Source organism: Oryctolagus cuniculus, chromosome X (assembly GCF_051225735.1).
Source record: "Oryctolagus cuniculus isolate XC-2025 breed Fujian yellow rabbit chromosome X, ASM5122573v1, whole genome shotgun sequence".
Taxonomy (NCBI): Eukaryota; Metazoa; Chordata; class Mammalia; order Lagomorpha; family Leporidae; genus Oryctolagus; species Oryctolagus cuniculus.
In genome coordinates, this window is record NC_142888.1 from 95,194,805 (window position 1) to 95,216,759 (window position 21,955).

A 21,955-nucleotide genomic window follows, 5' to 3' on the forward strand; every position below is an offset into this window, starting at 1 on the left:
AGTCATGACTTAAGTATTTGGGTCACTCTCACCTACATGGGAGATTCCTGCTGAGTTCTCAGTTCCTAGCTTCAGCCTGGTCTAGCCCTGGATGTGGTAGCATTTGTGGAGTGAACCAGTGGATGGGAAGCTTCTCTCTCTCTCTCTCTCTATCTCTCTTTCTCTCTCTCTCATAAATCAATACAAAATTTTAAAATTCATAAAGACAAATACTCCTTTCATCAACGTTTCTTTTACTTAAGCATTCAGTAAATGCATCACAACAGTACACCTATACATACATAAGGAGACCAGAAATCCCACATCTAAGAAGTGGGAAAAGAGTTGATTTTTTAATTGGAGGACAATCTTTAAAGTGCATGATAGTATTCTCACATGACTATAAAATCAAGGAGCACTGATCATCTGTTTCCAACTTTTACAGGGCCATATTTTTATTTATTTATTTTTAGTTTTGAAAAATTACAAAGACGCAGAGGCAGAGAGAGAGAGAGAGAAAGAGAGAGAGAGAGAGAGAGGTCTTCCATCTGCTAATTCACTCCCCAAATGGCTGCAACGGCCAGAGCTGGGTTGATCAGAAGCCAGGAGCCAGGAGCTTCCTCTGGGTCTCCCACGCAGGTACAGGTGTCCAAAGACAAGGGCCATCTTCTACTGCTTTCCCAGGCCATTAGCAGAGAGCTGGAATGGAAGTGGAGCAGCCAGGACTCAAACTGGCGCCCATAAAGGATGCCCATACTGCAGGTGGCGGCTTTACCTGCTACACCACAGCCCCAGCCCCAGGGCCATATTTTTAAAGAAGATAAACTCTAAAAAAATAGCTTATGTTTTATTCATGTTTTAAATGGCACAAAGGTCATACAGATAAAGACTTTAGATTGGATTTCTAAGCTGGCATCCAAGTATCTTGATTATTGGAGAAATCTGATCACTGAAACAATCTTTTACTATTATCATTTGCTTACACAAACAAGTCTATTAGCACAGATCACCTCATGTGCTTTATAATGAGTGACATGAAAATTAAAAGATCTAAGAATTATCATCTTAAAATATAAATTTAGAGTTCTATAAATTTAAATACATCTTGACTTCCTGACAAGTAATATTTAATATTTGCTGTTTAAACATTACAAATTTTGATGTGATTTAAAAAAAGAACTGTAAGAAAAAAGAAAAAAACAGTGACACAGTTAAAAAACTGAATGTAGAATGTCACCGCAGGTTTAATACCGCAACAGTGTAACATGCATCTTTAAGCTCAAGAAACTATTTAGTGGTTCACAATGCTGAGAACCCAGTAAGCACAACACAATAAAACACAATGGGCTTAAATAAAGGTCAACTGTCATATAAACTGAACAAAGGAAACTATTCAAAATAAGGAATTCTATCCCACCCTTATGTCTTTCTATGGTGCTTAGTTATTTCAGAGGTCAAAAGTATGGTGTATGTTCTTTCTTGAATGTAATATAATGAGGCATAGACAGACTCTTAAACTGAAATGTTTGTGTCCATTATTCATGAATTATGAACAAATGATACAGCATCCCAGTATATTATACTATGACATTTTCAAATGTAAAGTAGTATGAATGAACTCCTTTGCATTTTGTTGTAGTACTGGATTATACTTCATCGATTACCAACCAGTGACTTGGAGAGATCAACAGATGGAAACCTCCAGCTACAATTAGTCCTACAGGAAGGAAAGTTTAAAAGACCAACAGAGAGAAAAAGCATAGCTTGGATAGAGGACCTAAGACTTTATTCCACTCCATACTTGACAAAGAGTTTAATATACCCTTTCAGAGAACTTTTTCCAGAAAAATCATAACCCTCAGAGCTATTTGTTTCTCAATAAATTATCAATCTCAAATTTAAAATAATACTAAGCATTGTCTGATAGGAAATTTTATTTTTTTCACAGTTTTAAAAATGGACATCTAAGATCAAGGTACCAGTTTGTTTCTGGTGATAAAATTATCTGTGAAGCAAAATAGTCAATATAGAGTCTAAAAAACATCATGATAAACTGAAATAACTTGATTGCAACTGGAATAGGAAAAGTTGGATCCTAATTTTGCCTTTGTCACGGAGTGATCATGGGTACACCATCTCTCTGGATAGCAGATTCTCATTTGTAAATTATCAAGGACAACAGTCAACCTTGCCTACAGAAAACTGATATGCTCTGAGAGCCTACACAATGCCAAATTATTACCAATATATAGGATCTGCTGTCTGGATACATTAAAATCTATTATGCAAGAAGAAAATTTCTATAAATAATCCTAAAAATACTTCCAATTTCATTTAGATAACAAAGATAAGATTCCAAGTGTCATAAGCTGCCAAAGAAAATCCACATGAAGTTTGGTTCTGTAATGGTTTCTTGAAATGAGTCATGTATAACCAAACAATGTTACAGTTCAGTGAGAGGCAGAATCCCCTACTCTTCTGAACACAGGTCCTAACTTGCACATTTACTAGCTTTGTAATCTTGAAAAAATTGTATGATTACACAGGGTATAGTTTTCTAATTTGCAAAATGGGGTTAGTAATATTTAACTACCCTGAATCACAAGGAAAGTACTTTATAAAAACACTGGCAGTCAAATGTGTGAACTGTTGGCCAGGATTTATTGATGTTTGCTAGGTTTCTTTCATTACACCCTATGGTGACTCTTTTCTAATATATCTTTGGTTTTAAATTGTAGCCCCATTTTAGTTTTATTAACCCATATTCCAAGGTGAATTGTTCATTTAGAATTAGAGCAAACAATACATTTTTATGTCTTTACAACTAAACAGTAACAAAGTCTTATAATTACATATTCAATAGTTTTGTTGATAAAATATATATCCCTTATACCAGTGAAGAACAAAATTCTCCCTCTTATAAAGTTAACATTTATGTTGATTAACAACAAATCCTTTATTTAATCAAGTTGCCTGGCTTTCACTCAATAGTAAGTTATTAAGGGTTTCATAGACAATAGACACTGGAGATATAATGTAACATAAAGAATACATCCAAATTTGATGACTTCTGAGTCTTGTAAAGGAGAAAGGAAATAAAATAGTAAAGTAAAGAAAGGGCCATGAGGACACAGTAAGAACGTAGCCATCTCCAACTCAAGGAGATAGGCCTCACCAGAAACCAACTGGTACCTTGATCTTGGATGTCCATTTTTAAAACTGTGAAAAAATAAATTTCTGAATCAGCAGAAAGAAGAAGCCTCTTTCTCTCTCTCTCTCTCTCTCTGTCTCCCCCCACCCCCCCGCCATCTGCTTTTCAAATAAATGAATAAATCTTTTTTAAAAAAATAGCCAACCAGCCTATGGGTATCCTGTTATAGCAACTCAGTCTGACTAAAAGATCAACAAAAGTATTTTGCTTCTCTTAGCATTAGTTTTCTCGATGTAGACTAAAAAGGCTGGACTAGATGACTTCGTTTGCCTAAATTCTGAGCACAATTCACATCATTCTTATCAAACATGATTAGACTCTGTAAAATTTTATAAGACATTCATATGACTTTTTTTTTCTGATGTTCTCTGTAGATTTTCTCCTGGATCATGCAGTTCTAAATTTTGCTAGCATACACAGAGGTAATTTTTCTTTACATATTGTATTTTCTGATAGCAGATCTTCTGTTTCACTATGAAGCTGATCTATTTTTCTTCCTTTCTTTCAACTTCTATGGAGGAGAAGGATGTTTTCCTTTGTATATTTGGAGTAATGCCTTTAATACTCTGTCACTAATACCATGTGACAGCCTCTTGCATACAAGTCCTTTACATGCTATAGATACACTACATAAATATGAATAACATTATAAATCTAATTCTAATGACTTAAAGTAAGATATCTATGATTTTCTCCATAGTGAACCTACAAGATTTCTTTATTTTTTATAGTATATTCGCATCTCTACATAAGCATACCATCATACTGTATCATAATTTTTGTGTGCTTCTGTTTCTAGCTAGCAAGAATAGAAAGACATAGTACAAGGCCGGCACCACGGCTCACTTGGCTAATCCTCTGCCTGCGGCGCCAGCACCCCGGGTTCTAGTCCCGGTTGGGGCGCCAGATTCTGTCCCGGTTGCTCCTCTTCCAGTCCAGCTCTCTGCTGTGGCCTGGGAAGGCAGTGGAGGATGGCCCAGGTGCTTGGGCCCTGCACCACATGGGAGACCAGGAGAAGCACCTGGCTCCTGGCTTCGGATCGGTGCAGCGCACTGGCCACAGCGGCCATTTTGGGGGTGAACCAATGGAAAAGGAAGACCCTTCTCTCTGTCTCTCTCTCTCTCACTGTCTAACTCTGCCTGTCAAAAAAAAAAAAAAGAAAGAAAGAAAGACATAGTACAGATAAAGAAAATATTAACTCAAGGCAAGAAAAAAGCTTTTGGTGTTTCTACGTTATTAAATAGGTTATGAATGAAAAAAAGTTATGGAGGCAAGATATTCAGAGTAGTGTAAAAGCTGAAAATCTTCTCAAGACTTGCCTAGTGATGTTATTACGTGTTTCCAACATGAACCCAAATACTCCAGGCAGCATGGGTTTTTAAATTAATCCTCAAATATATCCTGATTACTAGGAGTTAATACCATTTAACATTACAACTTTTCAGTGTACTCTAATACAGAATAGTTTGACTGAAAACAACTCTGTGACAATAAACACGGTCAGTGTATTTTCTCATTTAGAGAAGAAAGAATCGAGATTCAGAGATGATAAGCAACATAGCCATGAAAATTTGGCTAGTAAACGGCAAAGTGGAATCCAAAATGCAGGTCCTAACTGACAGGGTTCTCCACTCACTTAAGATTATGGCTTCTTCTCTTCATTTACATGAATTCTATGTAACCTTCCAGATATTTCTGTTTTAATTCATCAGCACCACCCAATTACCAAAGATTCCCCCCTTTTCTGAACACTGGCTCATCTCAGTGGTCATTAACTTTTGCATTCACAAACAGTGTACCTTGTGGCACTATACAACATCCTATATATTGATATTTCCTGCCTATTCAACTATACCTCAATCTTTGATAGGTTACTTTTTAAATGATTTAAATTTTCATTTTATTTGAAAGAGAGAGACTGACAGAGATCTGCCATCTACTGCTTACTCTCCAAATACCCGTATTAGCAGGGACTGGATCAGGCCAAAGCCAGTATCCTGGAACTCAACCAGGGGTTCCCACATGGGTGAAAAAAAACCATGGATTTGAGCTATCAACTCACCTATTGCCCCCAAGCATGTGCGTTAACAGGAAGCTGGACTTGGAAGGGGAGACAGATTCAAACCCAGGCGCTTCAATAAGGGATTGGGGCATCCCAAGCAGAGTCCTGACTGCTGAGCCAAACACCCACCCCTTCTTTAGTATCCTGTATTTAGTATCCTGTATCCTTCTGTATTTCTTATATATTGCTGATGCCTAGACAATCTGTTTTGGTATGTCTTTTTGTGTTTGTGCCTGCCTGATATTCCTTCTCCTGCCCCTAAACTTTGGAATCCCTACCTTTGGTAACAATACCCTTTAGGGCACATCCAACCTTCCACTGCAGAAAAAAGTGGTTATGCTATCCATTAAGATCCTTTACCCAGGGCCGGCACTGTGGGCAGTGGGTTAAAGCCCTGGTCTGAAGCACCAGCATCCCACATGAGCGCCGGTTCTAGTCCCAGCTGCTCCTCTTCTGATCCAGCTCTCTGCTATGGCCTGGGAAAGCAGAAGATGGTCCAAGTCCTTGGGCCCCTGCATCTGTGTGGGAGACCCAGAAGAAGCTCCTGGCTCCTGGCTCCTGGCTTCATATCAGCAGAGCTCTGGCCATTGCGGCCATCTGGGGAGTGAACCAGTGGATGGAGGACCTCTCTCTCTGTCTCTATCTCTCTCTGTAACTCTGTCTTTCTAATAAATAAAATAAATCTTTTAAAAAAAAGATCGTTTACCCTCTGTCAGGGTGTCATTCTTGTAACCCACAGAAGGCTAATCAGTCTCTTTTTCTCACTAGAATTTGAATCAAACACAGGGAAAGGAGGAGAAAAATGTTTGGAGCTAATACATTACAAAGGTACCCATCCTGAAAAGACTTTCCATTCATTCCTGCTACCTGAATTCTGTTCTTTTGAAGGCCAAGTTCGGTTTTTTCTCACTTTCTGGCAGAGCTTACTCATATCCTTCCAATAAATTCCATTTTTTTGTTTGAATCAGAAATAGTCACTTTCTATTGCATGCAAATGAGATCCTTATCTGATACACCCATAAACTTTAGTTCAGAGGGAGGACTCAGTATATTTAAATTTTTTCCCTCATGTACATTACATACACTACAACAAATAACAAATATCCCTGAAGTGTAGCACTGCTATCAGTCAAAATTTTAAAATCCAACAAGCAAATAGATATCAAGTTAACATTGGGAACTCATCTTCATTCAGACAATTTTTATTGCAGCTCAGCACACTGGTTTGGTGAGTCACCAAGTGATAATTCATGGCTGCAAATTAACAAAGCATTTTGTGGTGAAGGTAGTCCTTATAGTAATGGTATCCTTTAAGTGTCATTTGATATTTTGGTTGACCCATCTGTTTTCCTTTCCTTCCCAAATATATAGCAGCCAATTATGACCATCTGGTTTTTTTATATTACCTTTACTATAAGATACATATGATAAGCTTAACTGCCTATATCATGGCTCCTTTTTAACTAGGTGATTACTTTAACATACTCTATAGTATCTTGTGAAAAGCAGTGGATTACATTTTTAAAATCACTGAGAAAGAAAATTATCATTAGAAAAATTTAGGTGAGTAAATGGTATCATTTTTAAAGTACAATCAGTGTTCTATGAGGACAATTTCCCTTCTACTTCTTTAGGAAAAAAATCACTATGAAAAATCAACCATGTAATCTTTTATAATATAACTGAAATGTAACAGCAATTCTAGCTAATCACATATCAGTAGTTAGTTAATTCCATTCGGAACAGATTACAGACCTAAGCTATTTCTATGTACTTCAGGAAATGTCTATCATTTGAGACATTTGCATCTACTCAGAGTCCTTTGTATTACAGGAACATCCTTTTAATCCTAGACATCACGAGAATATCATATGTGTATGTGATACTTCTCTTTCTTAATGACAGTATTTTCCTAGAAATATATCCCAGAGTATAAAAATCCTACTGAAAACTGGGGCAGTAGGGGGGGGGGATGAGGAGGGGGTACAGATTTTAAGACCTTCACTCTTTCTCTTTTCGAACACCTATTACTACATGATAGTAATTCCCACGAGATTATTTTTTTTATTTTATTTGAAGTTGGCGAAAATCTGTGCAGAATCCTTTGAGCATACCTCTTAGTGATAGATGTCAGATCAGTGTTATGTGGAAGGACTTTTATTTGACAGGTATATGACAGGAAGAAGCCTCTCTCCAAAATATAAGATTTAACTGTAAAATCCTTCTGTGAGATTAAAATAATCTTTTGTTCCTATATATAAATAACCTATTCATTCTTGCCTCAAACAAATCAGTTGGTGTAATTAATTTGAAACAGTATGAAATTAAGAGACTTAAAGGTAAATGTTTGTTCAAATTAGTATAAATATTTTTATATGACTTAAATGTGAAACAGGTAGCTAATACATATTTAATGATATTTTCTTTAAATTTACAATATTTTTATAATCATCAACCAAGAACATGTTCAGATTTACTCACTGTGCCGCAAGCAAATATTCTAGTCAGGTAGCATCTTGGGAAGAGTTGACTTTATTACAATTGGGTATACGGTATGTACTACAATGAAAATGGTCCTAAATAATTAGCTATATCTCATAAATCTGGCTTTGATTTGTCCAAATATATTACAAGCATTGCCCTATTTTAATAGTATAAAATTATTTCATCTATTCCCCAATGTCACAAGAAGAGGGATCAAAAAACTGTTTTCTTAACAAAATCTAGCATTTCCAGATGATCTTCCTATAATTCCTTATTCTCTTTCCTTACACCCATCCAAACCATATCAGTAAGAAACAGATACAACTCCACTAAATGCCCTATTATCTATAAATGATATTCTTCGTCTGAGAACTACTAGGATCATATCATCTTTGATACATTTTAAAATATTAGTCCACATACAAGGTAATGTCAAAAACTCATGGAAAATGTATATTATGAAAAAACTATGCATGGATTTCTAAAATTCTTACACCAAAATAAACTTCTCTTTTAATTTCATTTTCTGAAAACTTTCTGAAGCCTCCTTATAGATGCAATGCACATCTATTTAATGCATGAATAGAGAAACTCATATGCATTTCTAGATTTGTGATTCTTATGATTATATTATCCTTCAAGAACTAACCAAAGTTCTACAGTATTTTCAGACGCAGGAGCAATAAAAAGTGAGAGAATGGTGAGAAGTCAAAGACAGACTCCTTGTTTTCAGATTTGTTTTCATCTCTAGCTTTGTTACAGGCCTTCACCTCAGAATCTGTTCAGTTTTCTCTCTGTGACAGACAGTTCTTTTCCTTGAATAAGGTAGTTTGCCCTAGCTAGAAATGGACATACACAGTCCCTTTTGGGCTTTTCGGCTTCTTTATATTTCATAAAAATTATGTCTGAAAAATAACACAATAAGTGGCCCAATCAAAAAAGTACGGTGATTATGACTTGATTTCTTTATTCTTTTCTTTTCTATTACTTTTTAGGTAATGTACATAGTAACCAGTATAAGGTTAGTGGAATCACATTATTCAACAATGAAGTACAAGGGACCACCAAAAAATTCATGGAAAGTGCATACTATGAAAAAACTACATGGATTTCAACATTGTTTTGCACCAAAATAAACTTGTCATTTAATTCAACTTTTTCATGATCTTTTTGATATATATCCTATTACTATTTTCTTAGAGAAGGATAAACAAAGCGCATTCAAAATAAAATTTCTGGCTATTTATTATTTAGTTCCTCAAATACTTACTGAAGAGACATAAAACAAATATAAAGACACTGAAATACAATATGGTATCTATTTTATAAAAGCATTTTTTGCCCATATACTCCAGTGATATTTCATTAGCAAGAGTGAAGTACTACATTAAAAAATGTATAGGCCTTTAGATTTTATTGCAGGAAGATTTCTAAAAATTTGTTTTAATTGAGATAAAATTTGCACACAATAAAATTAAAAGCATGAAAGTTCATGGTTAATGTATTATTGCTATATGGAGTAATCATTCTCCTAGACCAGATATTATAAAATATCATCTTACCTTACAAAGGAAGTTTATTTTAAAACCCAATGACTGGGCATTTCTTGAGCCTGAGTTCATGTAGTTTCCAACCAAAAGAACTAACTCTAAAAGCCTGTTAAAGCTTTCACTTTTCTTCAGTTCTTCACAGGCAAGAGTTACTGCTATGATGCTTGGTTTGATGTTGTTTACTTGTTCTTCAAACATGAGCTTGAAAAGAATGCTATTGAGCCGAGGCTGCAACATTTTCACTGAGCTCATCTGTAAGATAGGGAGAACATACATTTAAAGCCTGTTATTTTATCTCTTTAGTGGGGATAATTTCATAGACATACTATAAAATCTCTGCATAAAGTGAATTCTCTGTGAGTTTTAAAAAACAGATTTTCATTTGTTTTAAACATTCAAAAGGAATGTTTTACTGAAGTCTTAAAAACAGTTTCCTATTAGGTTTCTTTAAAAATAAATAAAATCATCCTTTACACTCTTATCATTAATAAAATATTATTAACCCTGAACAGCTGGTATATGTTAATTGCATCATCATTAACCATCAGTAGCATTCAACTGACACAATCTATCCTTTAGCTGAACTAAGAAAATTTATAAATATGAAATTGAGTTGAGTGAATAGTTGGGCCACAGATAAAACATGTACATAATGACAGAAAATATAGGAAGAAAATTTTCTAAAAATTACCTATGACTATGCTGCTTGAAATCAGAGGACAAGGTCTGATTAAGCATTTAATAATTTCTTTTTAGGGTGCTAAGCTTCTAGTCCCTATTGCTTTATTTTTTTAACTTTTATTTAATAAATATAAATTTACAAAGTACAAATTTGGATTATAGCGGCTTTTTCCCCCATAACATCCCTCCCACCCACAACCATCCTATCTCCCACTCCCTCTCCCATCCCATTCTTCATCAAGATTCATTTTCAATTATCTTCATATACAGAAGATCAATTTAGTATATACTAAGTAAAGATTTCAACAGTTCGCACCCACACAGAAACACAAAGTGTAAAATACTGTTTGAGTACTAGTTATACCATTAATTCACATTGTACAACATATTAAGGACAGAGATCCTACATGGGGAATAAGTGCACAGTGAATCCTGTTGTTGTTTTAACAATTGACATTCTTATTTATGATGTCAGTAATCACCCCAGGCTCTTGTCATGAGTTGCCAAGGCTATGGAAGCCTCTTGAGTTCACCAACTCTGATCTTATTTAGACAAGGTCATAGTCAAAGTGGAAGTTCTCTCCTCCCTTCAGAGAAAGGTACCTCCTTCTTTGATGGCCCGTTCTTTCCACTGGGATCTCACTCACAGAGATCTTTCATTTAGTTTTTTTTTTTTTTTTTTTTTTTTGCCAGAGTGTCTTGGCTTCCATGCCTGAAATACTCTCATGGGATTTTTAGCCGGATCTGAATGCCTTAAGGGCTGATTCTGAGGCCAGAGTGCTATTTAGGACATCTGCCATTCTATGAGTCAAGCATTTAATAATTTTTAAACTCTGAATTCTATTCATAAAACATATTAAGTAGTTATACATGCTCTAAATAATTTCACCTACTTGACATTTGTTCATGTTAAATAACTCAGTTATGGTAAAATCACCTAAACTTACCTTCAAGTACATTATTCAAGAATTTTATACTGTTTTTCATAAAAATAGTTGAATTTTGGTTTTAATTACTTTTTCATAATATTGGTGCAGATTAATATTCCCTTTCATATACTTCTATTATTATTTTCAGTTTCTTATTTCCTATAGCTATAAATTATTTAAGTATTTTTCATTCACCACGTGAATTCGGGCAAAGAGATGGAGGGAGGGTAGCATACACAAATGTAAATATGCACACACACAATGAATTTACTCATGATCCCAGTTATATTTCCTTTTGCATGTATAGCTAACTTCCTTAAATACAACTGTCAAACACAGACTAGGTTCTAGGATTTCTGCAGATAACAAGAAAAGCATTTGACACTATAAACAAAAGCCTTTGATCCAAAAAGTCCCCTTCAAATGCAGCAAATGAGCTGGTGAGTAGACCATGTCTTCTAATACAGAAGGAAGTCTATTATTATTATTCTTTGATATTAACTTTCCCACAAACCATGAATATCTGCCTCTACAAATACGAACTTTTGCCTTCTACTAATTCTTTTTTTTTTTTTTTGACAGGCAGAGTGGACAGTGAGAGAGAGAGAGACAGAGAGAAAGGTCTTCCTTTTCCATTGGTTCACCCTCCAATGGCCGCTGCGGCTGGCACGCTGCAGCCGGCTCACCGCGCTGATCCCAAGCCAGGAGCCAGGTGCTTCTCCTGGTCTCCCATGGGGTGCAGGGCCCAAGCACTTGGGCCATCCTCCACTGCGCTCCCTAGCCACAGCAGAGAGCTGGCCTAGAAGAGGGGCAACTGGGACAGAATCCAGCTCCCCGACTGGGACTAGAACCCTGTGTGCTGGTGCCACAGGCAGAGGATTAGCCTATTGAGCCGCGGCGCCAGCCGCCTTCTACCAATTCTTCTATAAGACATCGTACTTTTTACAGGCAGATATATCAAAGCATGCCGGAAGTACCCACCTTTCAAGACTATTGCTTAGCTGTTATCAAAACAATTTATAAGGATTTAAAGGGATTTGTTTCACCATCTTCTCTGATGATGAATAACACATCTTACTACTATGACACTATTATCTTCCAATAATAAATACTCAAAATTTTAGTGATATTTAAGCCATGGTAATCACAATATTGTCAATTCAGGTTTAAATATTGTCAATTCTTGCCAATACTTAAACCTGAAGAATTTATTAAAACTGTCCCTTACAACAGTACTTCAAAAACTTTGTGGAAAAATAGGATTAAAAGATAAATGATATCTCCATGTTAGGGAAATAACATTTTCCTCTAGAAATATAATTTTTGGTATTATGCTATTTGGCAGCATTTTGAAACACAATCTTGGAGTTTAGGAGAAAATAAATACTGGAGTTGGAAGACTAGTATGTTATTTCAATAGATATTATGGAAGGCAAGGTCATGAATGAGAAGAGTGGCTGCATAGGGAGAAGAGAGTTGAAGACTGCACACTGTGGAGCACCTAGCGCAGGATCTTGCATATACTAGACATTCAAATATTTGCTGATTGACTGTAAAGGCATTCCTTAGCTGACTAACCATTTTCCAGACCTGTACCCAGGAAGAACAGATTGTCTACTGACACAGACAAAGAGCTGATGGCAATATCTTACTCTTCCCAAAATAATGTCTTCAAGTTGTATTGTCAAGCCAGAAGTTCTATGGACATATTTTATTGAACTGTTATTAATGGGTATTAATCTGTTTTCAGTCAACCTGATTTCAGGTAGAAGTTGAATATTATAAGGTCAGTGCTACTCTTTTTTTCTGATGAAATTTTCTTCATTCCTTCTTCCCCCTTAACATAGCTTGATACAAGGCAGGTAATATATGTGATAGGTGATAAAAATAATTATAAAATGAATAAACAATGAACGTATGTATTCATTCACATCAAGTAGGAATCTTAATGTCAGAAAAATGCTGGGTTGAGAAGAATATGCGTAGCTTGGAAGGACAGAAAAGCAAGCTGACGTTGGGGAGGAGGAGATAACATAGGCAAGGTCATTTGGAACCTAATAGGTCATCTCAACAATATTGCCTAGGACCAATCTTAGCCCAAATTCAGAGCCCCATATAACTATTTTTAAGGGTTGACTTTGAGACAGATGTTTCCCTAGCCCCAGGAGAAGGAGAGAATCAATGCTTTGCATTCTCCAGATTCATAATGTCAGTTGTTATGAAAAAACTGACTTTTGAGTTACACAGATACGGGCTGAATTAGAGCACTGCCACTTTCCAGTTCCGTGAATTACTGCAGGTTACCGAATATTTCTGAGTCTTTATTTCCTCAATAGAAAAACGGATTCATTAAACCATCCATGTAAGTTGCAGTAGGATTGAAATGAGAAGCAAAGTGTAACATTCCTGTCACAGTAACTGACACAATGTAAGCCCTCTCAAACAATCTCTATAGTTATTATCTTCTTTATTCATCCTCAGAAATTCTCAGTGAGAAAAACCATGACCCAAAGGTGTACCCCCTAACCCTAACCACCACTAATGAAATGTGTGTTTCCAGGGTTCGGTGACAAAGATAGAGTTTTCACTAGAGCTAACTTCCGCTACACATATGGGAAATATCCAATGCTCAATTTCACTATTTTCTATTCCTAATGTACGTGTACTATTAGATATGTTATCATTGAAATGTGTTATTATTGGTCGGCGCCATGGCTCACTTGGCTAATCCTCTGCCTGTGGCGATGGCACCCTGGGGTTCTAGTCCCGGTCGGGGCGCCGGATTCTGTCCCGGTTGCTCCTCTTCCAGTCCAGCTCTCTGCTGTGGCCAGGGAGTGCAGTGGAGGATGGCCCACGTGCTTGGGCCCTGCACCCCATGGGAGACCAGGAGAAGCACCTGGCTCCTGGCTTCGGATCGGCGCAGCGCCAGCCCTAGCAGCCATATGGGGGGGTGAACCAACGGAAAGGAAGACCTTTCTCTCTGTATTTCTCTCTCTCTCACTGTCTAACTGCCTGTCCAAAAAAATGTGTTATTACAAAATCAAGAGATTATGAAGGAGGTGAAGCCATACAGGCACAAATGTAGCAATAGTCACTGATTATATTAACAAAATTTTCACAATCATATGTGTGAATTTTTATGATCAGACTAGGGGACACTGAGAGATAACAGTTTAACCCTTATCAGAGGATTTGGGTATATAAGAGAATGTCTTGATAACAAAGCTTAGAAATAATAGGGAGCACTGAGCATCATCCTCAGCCACAGATACAATTATTAAAAGACTTATGTATCTGAAAGGTACTTAAGCACACCTAAGTGATATGAGTAAACAAAAGAAAAACCCTGTTGAAATGTGTGCTTGTTTTCAGCTGTGGTGCCTCATAGCATTTTAGTTGACTAGCATCTGTCATTTTATTATTCATTCCTCGAAACATTTTGGGATGCTGACCAGGGTGTTGTATTATGTAGGGGATTTATTTGTGTTATGAAGTCCTTGTCTATCATATTACATCAAGGAGCTCTCGTTTCGTTAGCTGATCTGTACTATATTTAAAAAAAAAAAGTACATTGACAGCTTTAGTGAAAGCAGCTACAAGCGGGTTATTTCCCCAAAGAATTGGGCACAGGTTTGTTTACATAATTTGAATTTTTATACACTTCACTACTTATGTGGCTGGTAAATATTGATCTGCTAGCAAACTAGTGTAAGGATCCATAGAGACAAAGAAAGAAGGCCAAAGTGTAAAAACCACATGTGAAGGAGGAAGAGACAGCCACACGGCATTCTTGAAGCCACATGTGTCCTTCAGGGTGATTTCTATCATCTTCTTGTTGCACTGCTAAGAAACACATTTTTGGGGCTGGCGCTGTGGCATAGTAAGTAAAGCCACTGCCTGCAGCGCTGGCATCCCACATGAGCACTGGTTTGAGTCCTGGCTGCTCCACTTCTGATCCAGCTCTCTGCTATAGCCTGGGAAAGTAGTAGAAGATGGCCCAAGCCCTTGGGCTCCTGCACCTGCATGGGAGACCTGAAAGAAGCTCCTGGCTCTTGGCTTTGGGAATGAACCAGCAGATGGAAGACCTCTCTGTCTCTGTATCTGTTTCTGCCTCTGCCTCTCTATAACTCTACCTTCCAAATAAATAAATAAATCTTAAAAAAAAAAGAAACACACTTTTAAAAGCCATGATATGTGAGTATAATTCAAGCTCCAGTCTCTGAAACATAATTTAAGTATTCATTAGATTTTGTTTTGTTCTTGCTTTTCTAAATCTTAGAGATACACAGTAGATTATTTAGTTGAGACATGTCTCTTTTTAGGTGTAAGCATTTAATGCTATAAACTTCCTTCTTAATACTGCTTTAGCTGAATCCCACAGGCTTTGATATGCTGTGTTTCATTTTCATTTATTTCAAGAAAGTTTTATATCTCCTTTTTAATTTCTTCAGTGACCCAAGGATCATTCAGCAGAATTTTGTTTAATTTCCATGTATTTGTAAATGTTCCATTGTTCTTCTAGTTGTTGTTTTCTAGTCTTACTCCTTTCGGGTATAAGAGGAAACGTGGTACGATTTCAATCTTTTTAAATGTACTGAAACTTGATTTGTGGCCTAATAAATGGTCTATCCTAGAAAATGTTAGATGTGCTGATAAGAACAATGTGCATTCTGTAGCTGTTGGGTGAAATGTCCTGTAAAGGTCTGGTGGGTCCACTTGTTCAATAGTATGGTTCAACTCCCATGTATTATTGATTTTTTTGTCTGATGATCTTTCCATTGATTAGAATGGGGTGTTGAAGTCCCCCACCATTATTGTATTAGAGTCCATCTCTCCCTTTAGGTCTAATATCATTTGCTATATATATCTGGGTTGTCCTCTATTAATATTTACAAGTTATTTATCCAAAAAAGTATTAATATACAGAATATGTCAGGAACTGAAAAAAATGCAAAAACAAAAAATCCATCAATCTAGTTAAGTAATGGGCAAAGGACCTCTATAGACAGTTCTCAAAAGAAGAAATATAAATAGCCAACAAATATAAGAAAAAATTTTCACCATCACTAGCCATTAGGAAATGTGAATCAAAACCACAAGGAGATATCACCTCACCCCATCAGAATAGCTAAAATCCAAAACACAGAGAGCAACAAATGCTGGGGAAGATGTAGAGAAAGAGAAACTCTTATATATTGTTGGTAGGAATGTAAATTAGAACAGCCACTGTGGAAAACAATATGGAGATGTCTTTTAAAACTAGAAATAGACTTCCCACATGATCCTGCAATCACAAGACTGGGTATATACCCAGTACCCATGAACACATTGTATCAAAGAAATACCTATACTATTGTCTTTATGGCAGCAGTGTTCACAACAGCCAAAATATAGAATCAACCAAGGTGGCCAACATCAGATGAATGGATAAAGAAAATGTGGGGTGTTTGTGTGTGTGTGTGTGTGTGTGTGTGTGTGTATAATGGAATACTATTCCGCAACATAAAAATGAAATTCTGTCACTTGCATCAAAATGGTTACAACTGGAGGACATGTTGACTGAAATAAGCTGGATGCAGAAAGACAAATATCACATATTCTCCCATACATGTGGGAGCTAAAATTAAAAAAAATAGTTCAAAAATAAAAAAATGAATGCTTGTGCATATGAATTTTGCTGCAAATATAGTATTTTGTCAAACTTTGTTTTAAACCTTTGTTAAATTGTTAAGAATGGTATACTACTATAGTTTCAGTGATCTGTGACCATTATAAAATTTACTACATATGAGGGAAATTGACATTCTTTCATTTGATTATTATTTACAGTCCTTGCCCCTATTGCTGCAGAAATATGTTCTTTTTACTTTTTATTTGTTGAACTTTTTATTTAGTTTGAGCATTAAGCCTTTCAGTATAATATAAATAAAAATAGTATCTCAAAAACAAAAAAGGGAAAAAATAAATATAGAAAAAATTAATTAGAATTAACAGATAAATTTGCAATAAACACACATTTATTATAAGTGATTTTTGCAATTAATTATATACTAATATGACCCATTGCCCATGGAAAATATAAAATAATTTTGCTTTTGTAAATATAATAAAAGGAATGATAACAGTCTCATGAAAGAAGAAGGAATTGGAATTAGACATCAAGTAGAACTTCCCCCAAAATTGAGAGTCAACTACTGATCAAAATTCTGCCTGTATATAAGAAACAAAGGAAGGATATCTGTGACTCTTCATTAAATACATAATATGTTCTTTTAGATAATAACATCCTCAAAAGCAAGACTTCTCATAGTCCTTAAAATACCCTCTGAAGCAAATTTAGTACCTGGTTTGGACAAAATAATCAAGTTTACATGCTATATGGAACAAACAGCAATGTTTGCATAATAGATATCATGAGAGGTAACAGCAACAGTTAATTTGTGAATTGGGCTTTGAAAAAATGAACATTTAAAACTGATTGTACAGCAGAGTGATCATGTGCTGTTAGGGAATATTTCCCCAAAGATCACACTATGTAGAAATTATGCCTCCACAAATATCTACTTATCTTTCTTTAGTCAAGAACAGAACATGATAACTGTCTGCCATAAAAGATGGTAAACTCAAAACAATCATACTACAAAGTTCAACAAGAATTTCAAGGCATGCTTCTGAAAAGACCTCCTGGAGGACAGGGATGGCCATCCAACGTCTACTGTGGTACTATGCTATTTTATCACAGACGAGTGACAAATTACGGGAGTTGGACAGAGCTAATTTTTTTATTTGGGGAATTTAATGAAAAGCAATCAACAGCAAAACTGACTGACATACATAGACCTAAACGGAATATTCGATTTTCTGTTGATTTTGTTTTACCTTGTTCTATTTCAACAGCTGATGGAAATAAGCAATCCTGTCACAAAAAAAAGGATTATTAGGGGAAGTTAACGAAATGAACAAGAATATAAATACATGGATTTGGGAATTAAGTTTCTTTCACAGGATCTGAAAATTATTAAGCCAGCTTTTTCTCAGTTAAAATAAATACACAACTAGAAAAGCTATCATTCATATTTATAAGAGAAGGAAATTAGAAACAATTAGGGTATTACATATCAAAACACTGAACACTCTGAATGCAAGCAGATAAAATAAAGTTCACCTAACCCAATGAATATGCAAACCTATAATGTGATTTAATATTAATAGAACAGAGGATATAAAATTTTCTATTGAAACTAATTGCCTTTGATGATATAAGGGAGAAAAAAATCTATAAATTTCCTTTTCACTTGGTTAAGCTATCATGAATAGAGCTCATAAGCTCTTATGAGGCTCTAAAAAAATTAAAGCACAGCAATTTTATAGTTCTACTTCCAACTACAGACATAAATCTTCTCCTCCCACCTTGATATATTTGTGTAAAGAAAGAAAAAAAATTAAATGTGCTGTCAGCAATATCACATAATCTGTGATTTTCATTATAAAGATTTTTACACACAAGGATATCTCAACATCTTTTTGTTATATTATAGCCTTAGAATGTTTTTAATTGAAAAATATGGGTAATTTTGAAGTCAGGAAAACAAAGTACCGATTACTAAGAGAACTAATTATTGCTTTCTTTTTCTCAGAAGATGTGTTAGTTTAATAGATACACACAGTATGGGTCTCCATCCCCAGCGCAGGACAAGTGGGAATTTCCATAGCTCTGAGGTTTGAGAACAGCTGAGCTGCAAACACACTCCAAAGAGTCTAAAAGCTCCTGCTGAGGGTTCTAACTGCCAGAGCTTTAAAGATCTGTGCTTTTTTCTCAGTAAAGGTATAGCACATAATTACAGCAGTGTACCGAATTCAATTCTGTGGGAGGCAGGTTTGAGGACAAGTCAGTGGGAAGCTATGCAGCCAATCTACCCCTCTAAAGAAGAAGATTATTGATCATAGAAGGTGCGGGAACTAGCATATCCTTCTTACCAGGAGGTCTGCCTCTAGACAGAAGAAAGGTCTCTGGGGTTTTTTGTTTGTTTCTTTGTTTCTTTTTTCTTTTCTCACTTTTTTTTTCCCCAACTGATTACGTGTGATTATAACTAAACCTGTGGCTGCTAAAAAACCAAAAAGGTTATAGAAACCTTAGCGGCCCAGTCACTGTCTCAGATAAGCTTATTTCTTGCACAGTTTCCCTCAGTTTTGACAATTTTATTGTTTTTCATTTACTATTATTATTACCTCTACTATTTTAATGAATCTTGTACTAGTAATCTCACTTCCAGCATATGTCTATCCTTAGCTGATGAGATTTTGGTTTTACTACTTATATAATAATAGACTCTCAGGAGGAGACTGGCTAGGGTGAGGGGAATATAATCAAGTATTTATTGCTTAAGAAGGAAAGGAAAGGAAAGGTTTTTTTTTTTTAAGATTTATTTTATTTATTTCAAAGACAGAGTTACACAGAGAGGTAGAGACAGAGCAAGAGGTCCTCCGCCCACTGGTTCACTCCCCAGATAGCCACAAAGGCCGGAGCTGCACCGATCCAAAGCCAGGAGTCAAGAGCTTCTTCTGGGTCTCCCATGTGGGTGTAGGGGCCCAAGGACTTGAGCCACCTTCCACTGCTATCCCAGGCCATAGCGGAGCACTGAATCGGAAGAGGAGCAGCCGGGACTAGAACCAGTGCCCATATGGGATGCTGGCACTTCAGGCCAGGGCTTTAACCCGCTGTGCCACAGCACTGGCCTCAAGGAAAGGTTTTAAAAAGGAGTTTAGGGGGTGCCATTTGTAGCTCAGTGGATTAAGCCACTTTTCATAATGTCAGCATTCCATAATGGAATTCCAGCTCAAGTCCTGTCTGCTTTGCTTCCAATCCAACTCCCTGCTAATGGCCTGGGAAAGCACTGGAAAACAGCACAAGTACCTGGTCCCTGCCACCCATGTCAGGGACCCAGATGGAATCCCATGCTTCTGATTGCTTTTCAAATACATAAATAAATCTTTTTTGTAAAGGGAGTACAAATTCTTTTTTTAAAGATTTATTTATGTATTTGAAAGGAAGAGCTACAGAGAGGCAGAGGCAGAAAGAGAGAGATATCTTTCATTCCCTAGTTTACTCCCAAGATGGCCGCAATGGCTGGAGCAGAGCCGATCCAAAGACAGCAGCCAAGAGATTCTTCTGGGTCTCCCATGCGGGTGCAGGGCCCAAGGCCTTGGGCCATCTTCCTCTGCCTTCCCAGGTGCATTAGCAGGGAGCCAGGACTCAAACCAGGGAACATAAATTCTTTAATGTTATCAAGAATCATGAATATACAAGAAAAGACAGAACTGAATCGAATATACTTGGTGTTGCATTCACCATAACAGACTGAAAAATATTGGTTAAGTACATCTCAACATGATTTTGTTCGTTATAAAACTTAGAATCTGGGGCCGGTGCTGTGGCACAGCCAGTTAATGCCCTGGCCTGAAGCACTGGCTTCCCATATGGGCGCTGGTTCTAGTCCCAACTGCTCCACTTCCAGTCCAGCTCTCTGCTATGGCCTGGAAAAGCAGTAGAAGATGGCCCTAGTCCTTGGGCCCCTGCACCCATGTGGCAGACCCGGAAGAAGCTCCTGGCTTCAGATTGGCGCAGCTCCGGCCGTTGCAGCCATCTGGGGAGTGAACCATCAGACGGAAGACACCCCCCCCCCTTTGTCTGCCTCTCCTCTCTCTGTGTAACTCTTTCAAATAAATAAGTAAATCTTTAAAAAAAAACTTACCATAGGCATTTGACAAATAAGCTCACAAATAAACCCATAACTAAAGACAATAATAATTTGGAAAAGAAAAGAAAAAAAGGTGTTCAGAGAATTTAATGGGGAGTTCTTGTTTTGACTGACAGGTAAATAAAATGATGGCATCACTGGGAAGGCAAATTTGAAGCTAACACTTGAAAAATGAGCAGGAGAGAGGCAGGCAGTAAGTACAGATAAGAGGGAGAAGCATGTGCATGGTCCTGAGGCAGAGAAGAGAACAATAAATTCTAATACCTGAAAAATGGAATGAGGCTGAGGCATAATGAACAAGAGGCCAAGCAGCAGCAGATAAAAGTAGGATACGTGGGGGAGTGCCACACCAGACAGTGCTTTGTAATCCATAGTAAGGAGTGGACAGCTATAGCGTCCATGGTGTAGAAGAGCACTGAGGATGGTGATGGTACAGATGGACCAAAGTGAGTAGGTCAATTCTATATTTTAGATGCAATCAGGAAGTAATTAACGACCATTCCCAGGAAAATTTCAATGCATTTTTGAAGGTACAATCTTGATTGCTATTGGTTGAACTTGAATGAGAGATAAGGAAATTGAGAGTAAAAGCAAACTGATCCTCATAAAAACTGATGTTAGGAAATGGAGAGAGGGCAGTAGCTAGCAGGTAGCTCAGAGTCCGTGAAGGATTTTTATTTACCTATTCATCCATCTGCCTATTTATTTAGGCAGCAAGTGAGTTAAATTTTTGTTTTTTTTTTGTGTGTGTGTTTTTTTCTTCTTTGTCTGAAGAGGTGCAGAAAGCAGAGACTGGCAACTTCAAATGGCAGTAGAATAACTAACAGAAGTAAAGTAGGCAAGAGATACTACTGTTGTCAAGTAGGAAGGGAATATCATTTCCCAAAACGGAGGTGAGAAATTAGCATGTACCAGAGTACCTCTATCTTTTGTTCAGTTTCCCCACCCAATGATGCACATTGATTAAACAAACTGGCTATGAATTCTGACTGTTTGGATTGGAATTCTCAGTCTACTACGTATTACTATGATTTACCTAGTCCTCACTGGCCTCAGTTTCCTCATCTATAATATGGAGCTAATAATAGTGCCAACCTCATAGGGTTTGGGGGGCAAATACATAGGGTGGTGTAAGAATCTGCACAGAATCTGCACAGTAAATCTTAAAAATATTTCTGTTTCTACCAATAACAGCACCAATAATAATAATAATAATAATAACTGGGCATCTATTTTTCTGAGGTTTGACAAAGAGATGAAAGATATCTGGAGATAATTGTATAGGTAGAAGAGATACTGTA

At 36.6% G+C, this 21,955-nt stretch overlaps 1 protein-coding gene across 1 annotated transcript in view; it reads right to left on the reverse strand.

Moving 5' to 3' along the window:
- Positions 1 to 21,955, reverse strand: part of DIAPH2 (diaphanous related formin 2) — a 947,972-nt gene that overhangs the window by 461,765 nt on the left and 464,252 nt on the right. Inside the window, exon 22 of the mRNA XM_051827761.3 lies at positions 9,299 to 9,538. Coding sequence (XP_051683721.1) covers positions 9,299 to 9,538 — 240 coding nt within the window. The remainder of the gene's footprint in view (positions 1 to 9,298; positions 9,539 to 21,955) is intronic.